Source organism: Phytophthora ramorum (assembly GCF_020800215.1).
Source record: "Phytophthora ramorum isolate Pr-102 chromosome Unknown Phyram_PR-102_s0007, whole genome shotgun sequence".
NCBI lineage: Eukaryota > Oomycota > Peronosporomycetes > Peronosporales > Peronosporaceae > Phytophthora > Phytophthora ramorum.
This window is the reverse complement of record NW_027150653.1, coordinates 2,037,385-2,053,666: the sequence shown is the minus strand read 5'-3', so window position 1 is coordinate 2,053,666 and position 16,282 is coordinate 2,037,385. Positions and strand designations below refer to the sequence as shown.

The 16,282-nt window shown below is 55.7% G+C and overlaps 6 protein-coding genes across 9 annotated transcripts; 4 read left to right on the top strand and 2 right to left on the bottom strand.

Moving 5' to 3' along the window:
• Positions 1–629: 629 nt before the first annotated feature.
• On the top strand, positions 630–1,670 carry KRP23_8647 (uncharacterized protein; the record flags this gene model as incomplete). Of its 2 annotated transcripts, XM_067894113.1 has the most annotated exons (3): positions 630–974; positions 1,056–1,289; positions 1,353–1,670. In XM_067894113.1, the coding sequence occupies 3 exons, from the start codon at positions 630–632 to the stop codon at positions 1,668–1,670; spliced, it is 897 nt and encodes a 298-aa protein (XP_067743578.1). The 2 variants fall into 2 exon arrangements, with proteins under 2 accessions (XP_067743578.1, XP_067743579.1); XM_067894114.1 differs by lacking the exon at positions 1,353–1,670 and having other exon boundaries at positions 630–957; positions 1,056–1,096.
• Positions 1,671–1,698: 28 nt separating this feature from the next.
• On the bottom strand, positions 1,699–6,546 carry KRP23_8646 (the record flags this gene model as incomplete). 3 transcript variants are annotated; one of them, XM_067894110.1, is made up of 1 exon in its annotated part: positions 1,699–6,546. In XM_067894110.1, one exon carries the CDS (start codon positions 6,544–6,546, stop codon positions 1,699–1,701), a length of 4,848 nt encoding a protein of 1,615 aa, XP_067743575.1. The 3 variants fall into 3 exon arrangements, with proteins under 3 accessions (XP_067743575.1, XP_067743576.1, XP_067743577.1); XM_067894111.1 differs by having other exon boundaries at positions 1,699–5,325; XM_067894112.1 differs by having other exon boundaries at positions 1,699–2,997.
• A 166-nt stretch (positions 6,547–6,712) lies between these two features.
• Positions 6,713–8,698, top strand: KRP23_8645 (Peptidyl-prolyl cis-trans isomerase D; the record flags this gene model as incomplete). The annotated part of the gene is made up of 1 exon (XM_067894109.1): positions 6,713–8,698. One exon carries the CDS (start codon positions 6,713–6,715, stop codon positions 8,696–8,698), a length of 1,986 nt encoding a protein of 661 aa, XP_067743574.1.
• Positions 8,699–9,938: 1,240 nt separating this feature from the next.
• On the top strand, positions 9,939–12,746 carry KRP23_8644 (Pumilio-like protein 3; the record flags this gene model as incomplete). Its single annotated transcript, XM_067894108.1, has 3 exons — positions 9,939–10,424; positions 10,507–10,563; positions 10,641–12,746. The coding sequence occupies 3 exons, from the start codon at positions 9,939–9,941 to the stop codon at positions 12,744–12,746; spliced, it is 2,649 nt and encodes an 882-aa protein (XP_067743573.1).
• A 450-nt stretch (positions 12,747–13,196) lies between these two features.
• KRP23_8643 (Lysine-specific histone demethylase 1B) lies at positions 13,197–15,008 on the bottom strand (the record flags this gene model as incomplete). The annotated part of the gene is made up of 2 exons (XM_067894107.1): positions 13,197–14,357; positions 14,727–15,008. The coding sequence occupies 2 exons, from the start codon at positions 15,006–15,008 to the stop codon at positions 13,197–13,199; spliced, it is 1,443 nt and encodes a 480-aa protein (XP_067743572.1).
• Positions 15,009–15,701: 693 nt separating this feature from the next.
• On the top strand, positions 15,702–16,039 carry KRP23_8642 (Acyl-CoA-binding protein-like protein 1; the record flags this gene model as incomplete). Its single annotated transcript, XM_067894106.1, has 2 exons — positions 15,702–15,767; positions 15,839–16,039. 2 exons carry the CDS (start codon positions 15,702–15,704, stop codon positions 16,037–16,039), a joined length of 267 nt encoding a protein of 88 aa, XP_067743571.1.
• Between the last annotated feature and the right edge of the window lie 243 nt (positions 16,040–16,282).

Sequence of the window (16,282 nt, the reverse complement as noted above, 5' to 3'; positions counted from 1 at the left end):
ATGGCCGCAGTGTGCATGTAGTTGCAGTTGGCGCAGGCCGCCGCACGGTGTATCAACAATAAGACGAGGATAAGACCTCGGTCTGCTGCAATGCGCGACGTTGTTGCTGCCTTGTCGTTCGGATACTAAGAGCTTCAGAAGCGGTGAGTTGAGAAGGTCTTGTTGTGATACATGTGCAGATTGCCGCGTAAATCACGCAGTGATGGCACCGCACCAGGCGCTGCCGAACACATTCATGAGTGCACTGGCTGCACACGCGCTAGGCCGGTCCCACCTGCGCGCCAATCCTATCTCGTGATCGAGCTCGAGCCCAGCCGGCAAGGTACATGGTACTGACAGTAACTTACTGTACCGTATCCTATCCAGCAGCACAATCGCCGATAGCTCAAGCGAGGCGAGCACCTAACCGAGGCATTGAAGCCGCGTTATTAATAAGCGGGACGTGGCGAGCGCTGAATGGTGTGACGCGTTCGGCGATATCCAGACAGATGGCTACAGCTGCCGCTTCGTGAGCAAAAGGCAAGACGCCGCACTACGCTGCGCCGCACTGTTGCTGGCGGTTCCGTAACGGGCAATGGACATGTAAAGCTACCGGAGAAGCCGCAGAATGTTGCCAGTCGGGCGAAGAGATGCCCGGCGGTAGCAGCAGCGAGTGCAGTACCGAGCTCGAGGCCTCGAGCTCCGCTGTCTCCGCCTCGGCTCCCGACACTGAGGAGCAGTACGAGGACGACGGCTTTGATGAGTACTCGGACTCGTTCGAGTCGGACAATGATGCTGGCTGCGACGGGGGGTCAGTATCAGCAGCAGTGTCTGTTTCCAGCAGGACGGAGCTTATCTTGCTGAGTGTCGGGACGCGTGTGCAGGCCTTCTGGCGAGAGGAGAACGAGTGGTTCGATGGCACCATTCTGCATGTTGAGGAGGGGAACGAGCGGCGTTACTACGTGCACTATGACGACGGTGAGGAGCAGTGGGAGGTATTAGATGTTTACCTGCTGTAAATCCCTCTGCTCCCATTACTGAACGTGCAATTGGCGTTTTGCTGTTGGTTTTCGTAGGGTCCATCGAGCATTCGCCCGCTTCCAGCATCCGTCACTAGAACAACCGAGTACGATCAACAACAGCAGCTTTTGCCGCTCAGTAAACAAACCGCAGCGGCGATAACAGGACGACGGGCGATTGTTTACTGGCCTGACGAAGCTGAATGGTTCAATGGAACCGTCAGTGCAGCCCAAGTCTCTCCTCCAGCGCTTAAGATTGAATATGACGACGGTGACAGCCGGTGGGAGCAGGCAAGTAGCACGAGCTCGTTCTTGTCTCCGTTCAGCGCACTCATGTTTCTCTGTATTTCATAGGAGCACTCTTTCAATTGCATTCTTCTGCAACGAGCCATAATGGACCCACCAGAAGCCCCATTACCACCTTCTGCCACTTCTGGACTCATGACTGCGGTTCCACCGCCTCCGCCTGAGCGGGTGTTAAATGCTCGTCCATACCAACAAGTAATTAGCGACCATTTTCAACCTGTGCGTATCGCACGGCCATATCGCTGTGCTGTTGAGAAGCACAGCGAGTCTGTTATTATCCCGCGTCGCTTCTCCTCGTTACCAGGGGGGAAAGCTGACTGCGTCACACAGACAATGATGCCTTCATTCTTCTCTGAATCATCGTGATCTATTCAAGATAAACAAAACAAAACATTTATGCGTTCTTCCTACCGCGAACCGTTTTGAGCACCTTCTTGATCGAAGCATGTGCTCCGAAAGAAGACTTCGAATGCTCGGTGTCGCCTCTCGAGGACGCTGCCTCCACGTCGCTATCCACGTTTTCGTCTTCCGAAAACGCGTAGCCGTGATACTGGCCCCCTGGGACTCCGATAAACGATGACGACCGAATTGCTGCTGTATTCGTTGTGATTGTGGCGGCAACTGATCCAGGTGTTTCCAGGAAAGATGGTTCCACACCCGAGCCAAAGCTATCACTGCTGCCTGTGGCATGGAATGATCCGCGTATGCGGATGTTACGCTTCTTCTCTCGGCTTTGGAATCCAGCCACTTGATCAGGGTTCATGGTGTCCCCGCCACTTGATGACGAGAAAGGAGATGCAATCAACCTCTCGCCAAGAGGAGAAGAGCGCATAAGCGTTTCCTCCGGACTCTCTAGTCGTGGCATATTGCTGAATAGCTTTGTATAGTCCACGACTGTAGCTGGTGTATCCGACCACGCCGTACTGGATAGAGATCGCCGGTGTTCACTCAGCATACCACGAGGTGAATTCGGAAGACCCATCAGCTCCCGCTCCTGGAGAATATGGTACAATGACGGTAGCGAAAAACGACGCACAATCTTCCACAGAGCGTCACGCAGCAGGCTCAATGACAGCACCAGGGTACACACAAGCCAGAAAGTTGGGAGCTCTTGAAGATATTCCATCTCGCCAGTAGCTTGAGGGAAACCAATGTTTGGCAGCGAGATGAAAAAGCCAACGGCAAACCAAAGCAATATTGACACGGTCACCGTCAGTAGGAACTGCCATGTGAGCATGAACGTCTCGAGGCACAGTTTTAGGTTCACAACGATCACAAGATTCGTGAACACCACAAATCCCAGAGTGACGAGCCCACCACTTTTTCCTGTCTCGGTGGCGACAACCGGAAAGCCACGTATGCCTAGACCGAAGCCCTCAAACGCCCAGGCAGAAACGAAGAAGATAACAAGTGAGTGCCACACACCGTTGAATATCCATGGCCAAAACACGCGACGGGCGAGCAAAACGTTCTTTTGACCAAGCGCGTACAAGTATGGGAACTTGGCGGCACTGGTGGAAGATACGTCTTGGTCGAACACAGCAAATAGTACCAATGGCACACTCGTGTAGAGCACATTAAAACTCTGCGCAGCTACGTCCAAAATAAGTGGTTGGCCCGAAAACCCGCAAAAGCATCCAAACCAGAACGTTGTGAGCACATACGTCACGTTCTTGTAGAGCATATAGCTCATGAGTTTCGCCACACGGCGATAAGCCCACCGGCCATGTACAAACAGTAGTCGCTGCAAGAAGCGAAATTGTGCCAGTGCATAGTCAGAAGCGTTCACCGCCTGCGCTCCTTCCTGGCCTGAAATGCCAACACCAATATGCGCCGACTGAATCATCGCCACATCATTCGCTCCATCTCCAATCGCCAGTGTCACGCTGTCGGGCTCAAACTCGCGAACAAATTCGACGATCTCAGCCTTCTGCTTTGGAGACACGCGGCAGCAAATAACCGCTGACGCGCACTGTCGAGTGACTTGGTAAAACAGTTTGCGCAGTTGAGGGCGAAGGGCGAACTCAAGCGCCTGTCCGTCGATTACAAGCGCTAGTTTTTGAGACGTTGATTCACCCTGACGACGCCCCTCGCCACCGTACAAACTTCCTGTAAGAGACCCATACTCTGGTGTGTATACTGCCTCGTTCTCAGCATCAACCGTGATATCGTACAGTGATTCCTCGTCGGACGTGAATTTATCGGCGTATTCAGCGTCTGTTGCGACTGATGAATACATTTGCGTTTGTGAAGATGCATTCGACGCACGACGACTGCGATGTCGCCTTCGTTTTTGCTTTCGCTTTGGCTTTGTTGGAGTCCCAAAGAAGAAGCCGCTTATTGCTGCCTTTGTGCTACCAAGAAAACTGTCCGTTTGAATCGATGGCCGACGTCTGCCATCGCGATAGCGGCGTCGTGTCCCTCTACCTCCGTTGGTCCTTGATTTAGTGGTAGAAAGTAAAGCCGTGAATGGTGATAGATGAGAAGACAAAGAGTCTTGATCACCGCGCAGGGATAACTCTTTCAACGCTGCAGCTGTCGAGGTGTAGTCATCACCACCAATTTGCTGCAGATTCATATCGTGAGAAAGCAGCGCGCTGGCATACCCAATATTCACAGCAGTCTCCATTTTGTCACCTGTGAGTGTCCAAACCTTTATGTTGGTCTCTTGCAGGAGCCGAAGTGTTGCAGGCACCCCAGCTTGGAGTTTATCTTGGACCGCAGTGACCCCAAGTAGGATAAGATCACGTTCAATCTCGTTCATCAGCGGGTCAATCGCATTTGCACGGCCTTGACGTCGTTTTACTAATTCCTCCATCGAACCATGCGCCTGCGTATAACGGGCACTCCATGTCTCGTACTCAGATCTGCCGATCGTTTTATAAGCGAGGCAGAGCGTGCGCATACCAGCCTTCGCGTACAGCGTGAGTTGTTCAGCTGCTTGTTCGCTAGACATACCACCAGGCAAAGTCGCTTGATCCGCTGCAAGACGCTCAAAAATGACATTGTCCGCGCCTTTGCAAAGGAGTTCAATCGCACCATCGGGGGCCTCTACAATTACCGTCATGCGCTTTCGGTCGCTGTCAAATTCCAGCACATTTAGCAGTTTGTATGTGTTAGGAGTTGCCCAACCTGGCTCCATGACCATCATGGTAGTGGGTGTTCTGTGCACAAAGCGCACATTACAGAAGGCCGCTGCAGAAACTAGTGCCTGTTCATCGGGCGATGACGCAGAGTACTCTGGGAAAGACGTACTGCACATTTCAGCAAACGATTTGGTCGGGATCAACGTATGGCAAACTGCCAAGTGCCGTAAAAATCGACGAAGAGTTTGCGCCTGCTCTCCTCCTGCCTGAATGTCGGCAAACAGCTCGCTTGGGTCGAAGTCAACAAATCGTGGGCCATCATTTATGGCAGCCATCGAGGGAGATGAAGGCTCGTTGGCCTCCTCCGCTACCATATCGTTGTCTTGCATCAGACCACCGTAATGTCGTCCTCCAACCATACAGTAACGAAAGAGCATAAGATTCATCGTGAGCGTGCCGGTTTTGTCCGTAAAGACATGATGCACGCGGCCTAAATCTTCGTTGAGAGCTGATGATCGCACCATTGCAGGAGTATCGGATTGCTTGTCGTACATCTCCAGGTCCTGCTCTATAAAGTAGGCTTGCCAATACTTGACGAACTCCAGCGAGACGTTCAAAGAGATGGGGACAAAGTTTTGCATGATAATGAAGTACCGAAGATGTAGCTTCGCCAGCTCGGCTAGCGGATGAGAAGACGGCGCGTCAGTCAAATTATGATGCTTCCGCTCAGCAGCACTGAGGAGGTACCAGAAATAATCTCCTTCTGTATGCATCCAATGGGCACCAAGCAGCGCTCCCAAAAAGCAAATAAGTTGCTGGATGAACACGATGCCAATGATAAGTCTGTTCAGTCGCCGCTCTACAGACGAAGTCTTCACAACAGGTTCCGTGTTGCTGCAGAACACCTTGGTCTCATGACCTGTAAAAATCACCATTCCTGTGACAGAGCGCGTATTACGAAGCACGCAGCTCCGCAGCATCATTTGCTTTGCAGTGACTGGCATGCACACGCGCACGAGACCTTCTCCTGTCGTCTCTGCCTGCAAAACTCCAGCAGCAGGCTGTGAAGGCTGGTTCGTATTTCTTGAATCACATACAGCTACGCCCAATGTGTCTGCTTGAGTGGGGCTTAGCATAGCCGAAAAAGTGCCTTCGAAGCTGGTAATGCGATTGTTTGGCTGCTCGCACACCATGATGCCACGCAAAGCGTTGTGCCCACCGCCATCAATGGTGCGATGGTTGCTGCCAGAGTCTCGGCACAGCGCAGCCACCAACGGGATGGCCGTACGGATCTTGAGATTAGTTTCGCCATCTAGTGACTTGGTCTCGATATACGCCAGATTGGCCTCCACCGTCTCCTGCTGTGGCACCACAATTGCTGGCGACGAAGGAGTATCTCTTCCATCTGAACTAAGACCTGAGGCATCCGCTGTAGGGTTCTTCCCCCCTTCCTCCAAATCTTCATGACCCTGCACTTGTCTCGGGTTATCTGTTGTAACGTGATCCTGCTGCTGCTTATCGACATCCTCTTCGTGCTGCACCGCTTCCGCTGAGAGCAGGAACAAATCCGCCGGAACGGTTTGGTCATTCATCACCTTAACGATGTCTCCCACGCTCAGCTCTCCCCACTGTCTCTGCTCCCAGCTCCCCAACGGTGTAAGTGTCAACACGGGACGACTATTGGCCACTCGGTCTGCTCGATGCCGCTCTCTGTCCTCCAACGCCTCCTTAATCGCGCTGCACACAAACACCACCGCCAGCGGCAGCAGAATGGTCGGGATGCCGTTCGTGTTGCTCACTTCGCGGATAGTCTGGAGCACCGCGATAAACAGGAAATACACGTTCGAGGGCCGCTGCAGCTGCGCCAGCAGGACGCGCGGAGCGAAATTCCAGGCGCTGTACTTGGCGCTCACCACCACGTTGCTAGTGAAGGGCGACGGCGGCTCCACGGTGTCCTCGTGTGGGCGCTTGGTGCCGCCGAACAGCCACGACGACCGCCGGCGGTTGCCCAGTCTTCTTGCCTCGCGCTCCTCGCGGCGGCGCCGGCGCTGCGCCGCATTTGCGCGCGCCAGCAGCGTCTTGCGGTCCACGCGGATCACGCGCAGACGCTGCCCCGGGTCCTCGGCAGCCGCCGCGGCCTCAGCCTGGATCCGCATCTTGTCCGCGAATTCGCGAATTGTGTTATGCGACACCGATTACGGTCTATTCTTGGTATCAGACGAATGTCGTCCGAAGGTGGACGGAACCTCTGGCCCAGGCCGGCGTTTTGACACCATATCCATCGCACATCACGCCACTCGATCGGAGCACCCGAGGAAAGGCATGAGCGACGTGCAATCGCTGAGTGACTCGCCGGCATCGTCCGTGGGGCTCGGCAACTCGCTCATGTGGGAAAAGGTGGCGCTGTCGCCCTTGGAGCTGCTGTCCGTACAGCTGGAACACGAGCTGCAGCACGCCCAGGAGCTGGCCGCTGCTGTTGCCAATGCCAAGCAGAACAAAAATGGCGTGGATGTCAAGGGCAACAAGGCTGCGGGACGCGTGACGGTGGAGGTGCTGGCCGCTAAGGACTTGACTCTGGACAAGAACGCGGCAGTGCTGGCGGTGAGCGGCAACGCGCAGCCGGAGCTATACGTGTCAACGCAGGTGACGCCGCTGTCGGCGTTCGAAAGGACCACCAAGAAGCACTTGCGCACGAGCAGTGTGCGAGCTGTGGACAGCTCGACTGTGAGCTGGCAAGAGCCGCTGGTGTATGAAGGTGCCAAGACCAAGAAGTTCGGAATCAAGGTGTCGCTCACCAGCAGCGCGGAGGTTATTGCCGACGTGGTGCTTGGAGAACTGGAGCTTCGCAGTGCAGACTTGAAAGACCAGCTGCCACACGAAAAATGGTTCGACCTGAAGGCGCCGGCATCAGCAGCTACGACTGGTGTCACTGGCAAGTTGTTGCTGCGTGTCACGTTCGAGTACTCGGCGCGCGAGCGCCACGAGCGTGAGGTGGCTCTGCTCCTACAGAAGAAGCGCGAGAACGATGACGATATTGAGCGATACAAGACTACGTCGCGACAGGTGAATGCACCGGTGCGGCACCCTGCGGCATTCGGCAAGGAGACGGCACGTGCTGCACTCTATGTGCCCGGAAACAAATTTAACGTGGATGTACACCACCCGGGTGCTGTGAGTGTTGCGCCTCTGGCCGATAAAACTCGCATTGTGACTCCGTTTGGACGTGGCGTAGTGGTTTCATTCCGACCAGAGACCAAGATGTATGTGGTGCAGATGGACACTGACGCTGCATCGAAGAACCACACGCTTGCGTATTTGCGCCAGAACGTCGTGAAGGAAGAGCCCGACGAGCCGAACCTCCGAATGCACATGAAGGTGGCGACTCCATACGGCTTGGGCGTCCTGGAAGAGATCCGACCCCACGATGACATCCTGATCGTCAAGACAAACTACGCGCGCATGTTCATGCAGCGAAAGGACGTGAAGCTACCGCAGAAGGACATCAGTGAGATGTCAACAAAGGATCTGACGAACGAGGCCATCACACTGGCGGACGCAGGCAACGAGGAGTTCCGTGAAGGCAAGCTGCAGGATGCGGTGTACAGCTATCTGCGCTCGCTGGGCTTCCTCCAGCGCGTGGACCAGGACAATGCTACTCACAAGGAGAAGGCGACGATCATTCAGACCATGATTCGCTGCCACCTGAACATTGGCGCGTGCAAGCTCAAGTTGAACATGCACACGGATGCCGAGATTGCGTGCACGAACGCGTTGGGCATCCTCACGGTGCTGGCGGAAAACCGCGACGGCAACGTCGTCTCGTGGATGGGGCGTCTGGGCATGTCCGAGCAGCTCATGTTCGAGGACTGGCCGTCCAAGGCGCGCTTCCGCCGCGCGCAGGCGTGCGTGAAGCTGGAGAAGTTTGTGGACGCCAAGCATGATCTGCTGCTGGCGGTGAAGCTGAATCCGCGAGACAAGGGGTGCCGCACGCTGCTGGACAAGGTGAGCAAGCTGGTGGACAAGCAGAAGCGCGACGAGAAGAAGGCCTGGGGCGGCATCTTCGACAATATCGAGGTGTCGGCGTCGACCATCAAGACGACGACCAGCAAAACGACCACTGTGCAGAGCGGTACCGAGGAGAAGTCGATCTTCACGCGGAAGACCAGAGCGCAGCGCCAGCAGCAGCAGTCCGCTGCCCAGCACGAGGAGCCGTGGTATTTGACCACGCGAGCGCTTGCCACCGCCTCGGTCGTGACGGCGGGCGTGGCAGCCGTGGCGCTGCTTGCGTTGAAACCCAAGAGCTCGTAAGCAATCGCTCGGGTGTCCCCTGCCACTTCAACCTCGAGTGCTGGCTCTCTCGGTCAGATCAGTGGTTAGGCAGAGTCGAGCGATCGCGCCGGGGTCTCCACTACGCCCCATCGTCGCCGAAAAGGAAAGCAGCAGCTGCGACTGCGACAGGGCGAGCTCAAGACGTGTGGGCCTCGTTGCTTGCCTATAACTCGCTCTCCGCGCCTCCGTCGATCAGCAGCAAAAGTGAAAATGCAGATGGTTTAGTCCTTGTTGAGTCTCCGCTGGTGCAAAGCTTCCTTTCAGTTACCCCGAGCGGCCACGGCAGCCTGCCTCGGTCTGGGCAAACGATTGTCCTTTGCAAGTCGGTGCTCCTGCATCTGGACGCATGCACCTCAGCACCTCGTTTCCGCGCCGAAGCGGCGTAGTCACCTCGTTCCAATGATGCCGGCGAGCTTCTGCAGCGCTGCATTTGCTGCAGTCACCAAGATGTGTCGTTGCCGAATGCCAAGGGACCAGCTGGCAACAACAAGTTGCCTTTTGGCGGAGTGATGGTCACTGCCCCTTCTGGGAACGCGTGTTGACGATCCCAGGCTGCCCGCGTCGCTTCAACTTCGCCGTTAGCATAACGCTTCCACCCTTTCTTCCGACCCTCGTTGCGGAAACCCCGGCGCGAACGACGGCAAGAGCAACAGTAACCAACGCCGGCCCCAGTCAAGTCACATCACGCCGTGGCTCGACACGTGCGTGCGCGGGATTTTTCCGTGAAAGGCAACCACACGCATGCATCGATTCGCGACCCGAAATTTCCGACGGCGAGCAGACCACCGCCCACCCACCCTCGGTTGCTGCAGCACACCTTGCCGCAGCACTTGCCCCAGGCTCGCCAGCTACAGCGTACGGATCCGCTGTAGCTGGGCCGCAGTTTCGCGGCCGGGTTACACACCCGCCATCTCAGACGCGCGGTCGTTGAAAGCTCGCGCTCGAGCGGGTCTTCAGCACTGCAAAAGGCTGGGCAATCGCGCGAGGGTTTCCGTCGTTTTGCGCGAAACGCGCTTCTCTTTTGCCTGTGACAGGTTGCCTTCGAAAGCGAGAGGACCCACCCACGTTGACTCGGGCGTAAAAATAACCCCCCGACCCACCGCTGGCGTCCGCAGCGGCTTCATTCTCCAATTTGCTGCCCCCTGCGCAAGTGGACGACTAGCGGCTCGCGGCGTTTCAGCGGCACTCGCAGCTCCGCAACCGCCCGCCCCGCGCCACCATGGGCCACAGCGACTCGATGAGCCCCGCCAAGAGCGGCCCGGCCCTCTCCTCCTCCTCCTCCGTGCCACCGCGTGCCCCCCGCCGCGCCAGCGCTGGGCTAGTGCCCATGGAGAAGCCCGTCCATCACGACAACCCCGTCGAGCCCACGCGCGTGAAGCTGCAGGACCCCGTCGGGTACCCGCCCGCGGACTCGCTCTGGTCGTCGGAAGGGCTCAAGTCTCGCTCTCCTCTGCTCTTCTCCACCTCGCAGGCGCTGAGCGAGCGCCCCGCGAGCTTCGCGCTGCGTGCTCCGCGGTTGCAGTCCAAGACGGACGCCCGCTCCGTACACAGCGCGCAGACGACACCGCCAAGCGAGTCCGAGGACGGTGACTCGGTGGTGGACAACCAGAAGGAAGATCAAGATGAAGAGCGAGCCAACTCTCCATCTGAGAACGCCGCAGAACCGCAGTCATCGTGGGGAACAGCGCAGAAACTACCTAACAAGGTACTTATTTCTCTCGTTGGCTACATTGCTGGGTGGGCTTCGTTCTAACGGTGGGTTCGTTGTGGCTTCCATTAATTAACAGGACAATCAACAGTCGGACAACCAGGAGGCGGAATCGCGTACAGTGCCGTTGACTCTGGTGCGTTCTATTTCATTTTTTCTACAACGATGTGGAGCCTTCCTTGCTGACTTGTGCTCTTCTTGCTTGTGCTGCAGAAACCCCTAGACCGCGATACTCAAAGCAGTAACCACCACTCGGCGGATATCTGGACCAATCCTCTCAACGATTTCGAAGAGGCTCCCGACTTCAACTCACACGGTGCTACCGTCAGCCCCACCACTTCCCCCGACAAGCTCAATCCGCGTGCAGTCCCAAATTTTCCACGACCGAGTGGAAGTACTTCCAGGGCCATCCCCACAAAACCCTCTCGTGGAGACAGCAAGACGCAAAGTGGAGGCTTCCGCGTTCCCCCGGGAATGTCCTTGATTGACCGTATCCAAGAGGACTTCCCCCGTACGCCATCCCCTGAGTACGGGCAGTTCGACGACGAAGGGCTGGCTGCCTGCAGACCTGCGTTTGGCGGAAGAGAACAGCAAACGCAGTCGGCGTTCGGTCTCGGTGAAGGAATGGGGCAATTACGGCTCGACAACTACCGCTCGGCTCCGCCCTACGATGTCGGTCGCCGTTCCAGTCACGACTTTGAAGATATGCCCCGAATGCCTCAGCACGTGACTGGTCCAAGGTTTACTGGAGTGGATGGTCAGCGCCACACCTTCGGCAGGAGCACCAGTGAGCCTCCATTCGGCGGGTCGTACCATGGAGCAATGGCTCAAGGCTTTCCATCGTCCTACAACATGGGGGTTCAAGGTGTCCAGGGTTACCCCGGAATGATGAGTGCTGTCAAGTCGCGGTGGTCTGCCAACGAGGACACGTACTCGTTTCCATCGTCTCCTTTCGGCTTCATGCCGGCAGATTATGCCAGTCCCCACCCTGGACACAACTCAACTCTGCCGGGTTACCCCGTTGGCTATGCTGGGGAGTTTCGAGGTATGAAACCCACCGCCAAAGCCCGCCCGTCGTACACTCAGGTTGACCACCCATTTTACGAGCGCCACGACCTCGGTGGCTACGTGCCGCGTCCGCAGATGCTGCACAGGCCCAAGATCGGAGGACCTCGACGAAGCGATTTCGAGTACTTCCATCCAGTCGTGCACTCGTACTCGTCGAACAGCCTCCTGGAGGAGTTCAATTCGGCACCGAAGTCGGAGAAATGGGGGCTGTCTGCCATCAAAGGACACCTCTTCATCTTCGCAAAGGACCAAACGGGTTCTCGATTCATTCAGCAGAAGCTGGAGAAGGCTGATGAACACATGAAAGCCGAGGCGTTCAACGAGATTTTCCCGAACTCGCTTTTGCTGATGACAGACGTGTTTGGCAATTACGTTATCCAGAAATTCCTCGAGTATGGATCCCTGGAACAGCAGCAACTGCTTGTGGAGTTGATGACAAGCAACATGATCAGTCTGGCGCTGCAAGTGTACGGGTGCCGCGTGATCCAGAGAGCTCTTGAGGTGACGCAAGTTGAAGAGCAACTTGAATTGATCCGGCAGCTGAAGGGGCACGTGATGAAGTGCGTCGTGGACCAAAACGGCAACCATGTCTTGCAGAAGTGCATTGAGGCAGCTTCTTGGAAAAGAGCGGCTGAGTGCAACGGATTGGGATCTCGACGTTTTGTGACGGGGGAGGACATCCAATTCATCATCGACAGCTTCGTCGGTCACGCTGCAGCACTCTCTACGCATTCGTACGGATGCCGTGTGATTCAGCGCGTGCTGGAACACTGCGCGCCTGATCAAATCCGCCCGCTGCTGAGCGAGATCATTTTCAAGTGTCGTGAACTTGTGAAGGATCAGTTCGGCAATTACGTTGTACAGCACGTCATTAGCCACGGCGAGACGGATCAACGCAACATCGTAATGCAGGCGGTGCTCCCTGAGATAGCACGCTGGAGTCAACACAAGTACGCAAGCAACGTGGTGGAATCCTGCTTGGAGCACGCAACGAAGGAAGAGATCAGCCAGATCGTTGACTTCATCCTTCAGTGTGACGAGAGTGGAGCATCTTGTGCGCTGCTCCCCATGATGAAACACATGTACGGCAACTACGTGGTGCAGAAACTGCTGGAACGCGCGAATGACCGCGACCGCCACCGCATTGTATGTATTATTCGACACAACGAAGACTATCTGAAGCGCTTCACGTTTGGGAAGCACGTTTTAAGCCGACTGGAGCGCGAGGAGCAAGTGAACAACTTCTACTGATCAGGCAGCTCTGGAGACCACTCCGCAGCACTAGCGGCTCTCAAGCAGGTGGGGCACCAGCCCAGCAGCCCTCAACACGCTCCTGCGCTTCCTGTCCGCCTACACAACTTATATAAATATTTTGCGGCGCAACGATCAGCGGATCGCCTTCCACGCGCTGATTTGAGTTCAAGACCAAGCTGCAGTGACAGCACTATGACCAAGACCAAGGTTTGAGCGTACGATACATGGGCCACCATACCAAAACTAATAAAGAGGTTCAATCTATAGGTCCTTTTGAATGAAATGCACCCTTTTGCATTGAGAACTTTTCCCGCTCAACAATTTCATCCAATAAAATGTACACAAACGTTATATTACCGACCAATCAAAACGATTAATACCATGTACTTCAACTTAAATGTGCGTTTCTCCTTAGAGCTACTACAGCGCTTAGCGTAGGCTCAAAACCTACAGTTCCTGGAGCGCACGCGTCACTTGTACAGATGCACGCGTTCCGGTGTCGATAGCAGCATGCACCGTCATGCCCGGCTGCTCGAAGGCGGTGGCCTCGCCCGCGAAGAAGATCCGACCATCGACGGGCTCGGCGAGATCACGGGATGCCGTGTCCGATTGGCCCACGCGCGGGAAGGCGTAACCTCCACGAATCCACTCGTTGTCTCCCCAGTCCTCGTACATTCCCTTCACGAAATACTTGCGCGCCGGCGCCGGCTCATCCACGGTGCCATAGATCGTGTCGAGTTGGTCGAGGAAGCCTTCAATGATCTCTTCATGCGCCACGCCCACAAACCTTTCTGCGTACAGCGCACCAGCAAAGCCAGTGATCAGGTACTGCACGTTACCCCCTTCGGAGTCACAAGCTTCCTTCTCAGCGCACAGCATATCGCCGTTCGACTTCAGATATCCGATGCCCTTGGTATTGTTAAACCAGAACTCGGGCAAGAAGCACTCCGAGCAAACGACACCGTGCGCGTCCTCCGGCCAGAAGCGACCCGACATGTGGAGCAGCACCTTGCCCGCGCGACGCATGTCAAACGACGCGACAGCGTCAACCTTCTCTTGCGGAAGCGCCGGGGTGTACGCAATCTTCGAGAACACAGCAGTAGCCACTGTCACCACCAGTGTGCGGCACAAGAGTTGCTTACCAGACGTGCTGGTCACGAGAATGCGATCGCTCTGGGAGTAGTCCACACTCGCCACAGGCCAGTTCAGACGCGTCGTCACACCCTCGGCAAAGAGCTCAGCAAAGCGCATGAAGCTCGGCACGACACGGAAGTCGCCCTCGTCCTCCAACTCAATCCACTGCTTCTCGTAACGGCACGTAATGCGCATCGAGATGTCTTCGAGCGGTCCACCAGCCGTGTTGGCATATCCTGACTCACACAACTTCATCATCGACGGAGACAGACCAATCTCGTTGAAGTAGTCTCGCATGGATTTCTCGGGTGGGATTTGGTCAATGTTCTCAAGGTCGCTCAGGTCGGCCACCGACAAGTTAAACTTGAGGAACTCCTCGTCCTCATCATCGAACTTCAGCATGCGCTTCTGGTCACCGATGTAGTAGTAGCCGATGCCTCCATCGGGAGCAGGCTCGGTTGGACCACCATCGCCCTACATTCAAGCAGAAAATGTAATGACTGTAAGTATACCCGATCGGTGCAATAAATTGGCTGAACTAGTGCTACAAGTGCATATCAATTTCGTGGTAATGGGATGTATGAATCCAGACTGACTTCTCGCGGGTGGACACGTACAAGACTCAACGACACAAGAACTGTGCCGTCGAATGCACGCAGAAGAGCAAAGAGTCGCCCGGAGGAGACCGCATCGCTCGCCCTGGAGATGTTAATTAAGGAAGCATTCGCTCTTGCATTCGTATGAAGGCCAGAAGATCATTGGGCTCTTGCGAGCTGAATCAGTGGCTGATTAATCGATGCGACTACACTCTACTGACATGTATTAGCATTCTGTTCTCCTCACCTGAGCCCAAGTGAAGATCTCCCGCAGTCCGATGTGGTACTGCTCGGCGAGCCGAGTGAGCGTCGTGTTGGCGCCGTGCATGAACTCGGCGCCCACCTCGATGCTCATGCCCGGGATGAACGTCGTGTTGCTCATGACACGACCGCCGATGCGGTTTTGCGCGTCCACGACCAACACGTCCTTGACGCCCTTGACGTGCACCAACTGGCTGGCACAGCGCAGCCCGGCGATGCCGGCGCCAATGACAACCACGTCGTGAAACTCCGGCTGCTCGTTCGCCATGCTACAAGTTGTCGACTGGGAAATCTAAAATGGCTCACGAAGGGAGTCGCGCGGAGCTCATGTCGGTTGTACGGGAGACCACCAATCGAAGAGTATCTGCTGTGGCGGCGCTGCGGCATTTTTGTGTTGCCAGCATGACTGGTCAGCAGACTGTTCGGCAGAGGCGACTTGTGTTTTGTATGATCGGACCTCCCCATACCAAACGCAAGTTACCAGTCTTGTCGTCGGGTGTAGCAGAACTGTCTAGTGCACCCACATGCCAGACGAGAGTACTGCGGGAGACAGAATAGTTTGATATGTTGCGCGAAGGGATGCCCCGGTTCAACCTAAACGTTGGTAGCGTGGCAAATGTACAACGAGTTTCGTTATTACCTCTGGAAGAAGCCGCTCCGCATAGCCGATTCGCAATGCAAGCGGCAATGTACATCGTCCACGTGCACCGTCAACTGAGGCAGTGACAGCACAGCCTGGTTGAGGGCCACGTCATTCACCGACACATTGCCGTGCTGCGGAAGAGGCATACACGTGCATAAACCTGATCGATAGGGTGAAACTCAAATCACACCTCCAATACCTGCACTTGCAGTTACAATCAGCCATGACATCCGTCCTCGAGAACTGCTCCTGAGATCCCGGTCATTCTCCATTTCCTTCCTGTGCTCGCACGTGACATCACCTCGCCACTCTATCGCCATGTCTGAGATTAAGACCGAGTTCGAAGCCGCCGCCGCGCTCGTCAAGACGTTCACCAAGAACCCCGTATGTGGCAACACCATCGGCAATTCTCACAACCAACCCCCTAACCAAGTTTGTGTCATCTCTCTTTGCAGTCTAACGACGAGAAACTCGCCCTGTACGCCAACTACAAGCAGGCCACTATCGGTGACAACACGACGTCCGCCCCGGGCATGTTCGACCTCACGGGGAAGGCCAAGTGGAACGCTTGGACCGCCAAGAAGGGCGTGTCCACGGAGGACGCCATGAAGGCCTACATCGCTGAGGTGGAGAAGCAGAAGGCCGTCTACGCCTGAAGCGCGACTGCCCGGTCGCGTCTCTAAGTTGTTTTCTTCCTCGGGTCTTCTGTCATTTTACTGCTGATTGCAGTGAACGGCAGCGATTTTCGTTCTAGCTCCGGCAGTTTTGGACGCGTGGACTGGTACATGGCGACGATCGACCTGGCACCTGCTTACACGTGAGTCGTTGACGTCTTCGCAAAATCCCCATAAAAATGTTAGCGGAAGACGGTTTTGTATACTGCTCGTGCGCAACTTCGT